This window comes from Meriones unguiculatus, chromosome 17, assembly GCF_030254825.1.
Source record: "Meriones unguiculatus strain TT.TT164.6M chromosome 17, Bangor_MerUng_6.1, whole genome shotgun sequence".
NCBI lineage: Eukaryota > Metazoa > Chordata > Mammalia > Rodentia > Muridae > Meriones > Meriones unguiculatus.
The window spans coordinates 15875612-15878793 of NC_083364.1; the positions used below are offsets into that span (position 1 = coordinate 15875612).

Consider the following 3182-nt stretch of genomic DNA (forward strand, 5'->3'; position numbering starts at 1 on the left):
TAAACCCTTCCAAGTACCCGCTCTCTTTTACTCTGTCTCTCTCTCAAATTCACGGCCTCTTTTTCTTTAATTGTTGTTATATACATGGAAAATTAATGTCCCGAAAGCCTCAGGTCAGCTGAGGCTTTCCAGACAGGAAAGTTGACATGTGATAACATCTGTAGACTCTTGGCAAGAAAGTCAACATACTGACAAATTGACACCGTTGAGACCGAAAGTCTGATCTACAGCTGGGACGAAGAATCTTCCACTCGAAGGTTCCCTCTTCTGCCCTGAAAAATCTCCAAGCCCCTGGGCATCACGCATGGTCTCTTCTCCTTCGGGAAACAGTTCGCTAGGAGAGGACAGTCTGCTTTTGTAGCGGATGATCTTCTTTTTCTTATGTTTTCACGTCTGCTTGATCAATCCCCGTCTAGCAACACACACACACACACACACACACACACACACAGTCCTCAATATGTAAGTACAGCCGGCTCAGTCAATATATTTCTTGTAGATATGCTTTTAGCGCTGACCTTTCCTATGAAAGACTGTTTCTCCTGCTCAGCGTTCCTTAGTTGCTGTAGTTCTCTGTCTGCGGTTGAGGCTTAGTGAGCTCTCCCGACTTCCGCATTAACACGTCATCATCGTTTCGGCCATGTTTGGGCAGCCATGTTGGTGAGACTTCATGGTTGTAGCTTTGCTGACATTTTTAGGAGGCACAATCTTAGAGAAAACTCCCCGATCCTCTGGTTCTTGCAGTCTTTCCGCCCAGCTTTCCCCAACGATCCCCGCACCTTCCACGTAGGAGTGACCTTTTAGATGTATCGTTTGGGACTGCTCTCTGCACGTTTGCATGTTGATGATGGGTTATGGTTTTCGACAATGGTCCCTGCTTGTTGAAAGAAGTTTCCTTGAGGAGGGTTGGGAACTAGAGTTATCTGTAAGTATAAGAACAAATGTTTAGAATATAGTTAGAAATTACAACCAACTCAAGAGCTATTTACAAACTTACAGAAAACAGGAACAACAGGTTCAGTGAATTCTTCTTTTTTTAATTTTATTTTTTTCTTTATTAATTACACTTTATTCACTTTGTATCCCCCCTGTGGTTCCCTCCCTCCTCCTGTCCCAATTCCTCCCTTCCTCCACCCTCTGCATGCATGCCCTTCCCCAAGTCTGAATTCTTCTTTTTGAATGATTTTTTTTCCCTGCAGTAATATTACTGGAAGGGTAAGTCCCACCACGGCTCTCAGGAAGTCCGTGTACTCAAGTATTACAGCCACTACTCACTGCTTTCAATACTATTTCTTTTTTCCTTTCTTCTTTGTATCCTTAGTATATGCAGTGTTTTAATGTAGCCCAATGACTTTCTAATCTTGTATGTTTAGCATTCAGAATGCCTCCTGTATACGGATGGACCCTTATTTACCTAGGTTTGGCAACATTTCTGTTATGATTTTATTGAATATATTTTCTGTGCCTTTAACATGGAATTTTCCTCCTCCTTCTATTCCATTACTAGTACATTTGCTCTCCTAGGACTTTGAAGTGGCTCAACCTATAAAGTTCTTGTCACAGAGCATGAGGAGGTGAGATCAATGTACCAGAACTCATGAAAAAGTCGGGTGCATGGACACATATCTACAACCTCAGCTCTGGGAAGACAGAAACAGAGGGGCCTCTGGGATGGCTAGCCATGCAGTCTAGACAAATTAGGAAGATCTAGGTGCAATGAGAAAGCATGTCTCAAAAAATAAGGTGAAGAGAGACTGAGAAAGACACTTTGTATTGTGAGCATGAAATTCTCAAAGAATAAATTAAAAAAAGTTACAAATCTTATCTCTGGAAAAATGTTGTCGGTACATTAGATGATGGAGCATAAGCTTTCTGATTTCACTGATCTGCTTCTTATAGGGGTCTTGCTGGGGTCCCTTCACCAAGCTGCATCATTTTCCTGAAAAGCTTTCCCAAGGCCTTCTGCATGTCCTTGTTCCTCAGGCTGTAGATGAAGGGATTCAGCATGGGAGTGACCACGGTGTACATCAATGAGGCAATTATACTCATTCTAGAAGAAGATGTTGCTGCAGAGCTAAGGTAGACCCCAAGACCATTGCTGTAGAACAAAAGGACCACCAAAAGGTGAGACCCACAGGTGGAAAAGGCTTTGTATTTGCCCCTAGCTGAGGGAATTCTTAGGATGGTGGAGAAAATCCGAGAATAAGACAGTAGAATCCCAGAGAAAGGGAAACCAGCTATGACTATAGTTACAGAATATATCACAATGGTATTGACAAGGGTGTCAGAACAGGCGAGCTTCAGGACTTCAGGAAGATCACAGAAAAAGTGGGGGATTTCCATGTTTGTACAGAAGGATAACCTTAACACAGTCAAGGTCTCAGACAGGGAACTCATGACACTGATCAACCAGGACCCAAGAGCCAGCATCACACAGAAGCAAGAATTCATGACGACTACGTAGTGAAGGGGATGGCAGATGGCCACGAAGCGGTCATAGGCCATCACTGTTAGGATTAAATTGTCCAAGCATCCAAACACAATGAAAAAAAAATATCTGTGTGAGGCAGCCTGGGAAGGGGATGAGTTTGCTTTGTGTGTGGATATTCAGCAGAGTCTTTGGGATGGTGGTGGAAGTAAAGCCGATGTCAGCCAAGGACAGGTTGGAGAGGAAGAAGTACAGAGGCCTGTGCAAGTGGAGGTCTGATATGATGGCCATGATGATGAGCAAGTTGCCCGTGATGGTGACCAGGTACATGGAAAGAAGCAACCCAAAGAAGAAGGACTGCAGGTCAGCGTCTTCTGTGAATCCCAGGAGGAGGAAGTTTCTGCCTCCTGTTTGGTTTTCTCTTTCCATAGGACTGCTGGAATTACCTAAGAGGAGGGGAAACACAATGCAAATTCTTCTCAGGTGGATTCTGCCAAACAGTGGCAATATAGTTTATTAAAATCTAAGGTATTAGCTTGGCATTGTGGCACATGCCTTTCATTCCAGCACTAGGAAGGCAGAGGCAGGCAGATCTTTGTGAGTTCAAGGCCAGCCTCAAATATATAGAGTTCTAGGACAGCCAGAAATAAGTAGAGAGACCTTGTCTCAAACACCAAAACCCAAAACAAAATAAAAGAAAAAAATACACAAAAACCTAAGGCGTGATGCTGGTGAGATGACTCAGTGTAGAAAA

At 43.4% G+C, this 3182-nt stretch overlaps 1 protein-coding gene across 1 annotated transcript; it reads right to left on the reverse strand.

Moving 5' to 3' along the window:
• Window positions 1-1893: 1893 nt before the first annotated feature.
• LOC110559873 (olfactory receptor 7C2) lies at window positions 1894-2857 on the reverse strand. The gene is given in 2 exon segments (XM_060370897.1): window positions 1894-2553; window positions 2555-2857. Coding segments are annotated over 2 exon segments (963 nt in total).
• Between the last annotated feature and the right edge of the window lie 325 nt (window positions 2858-3182).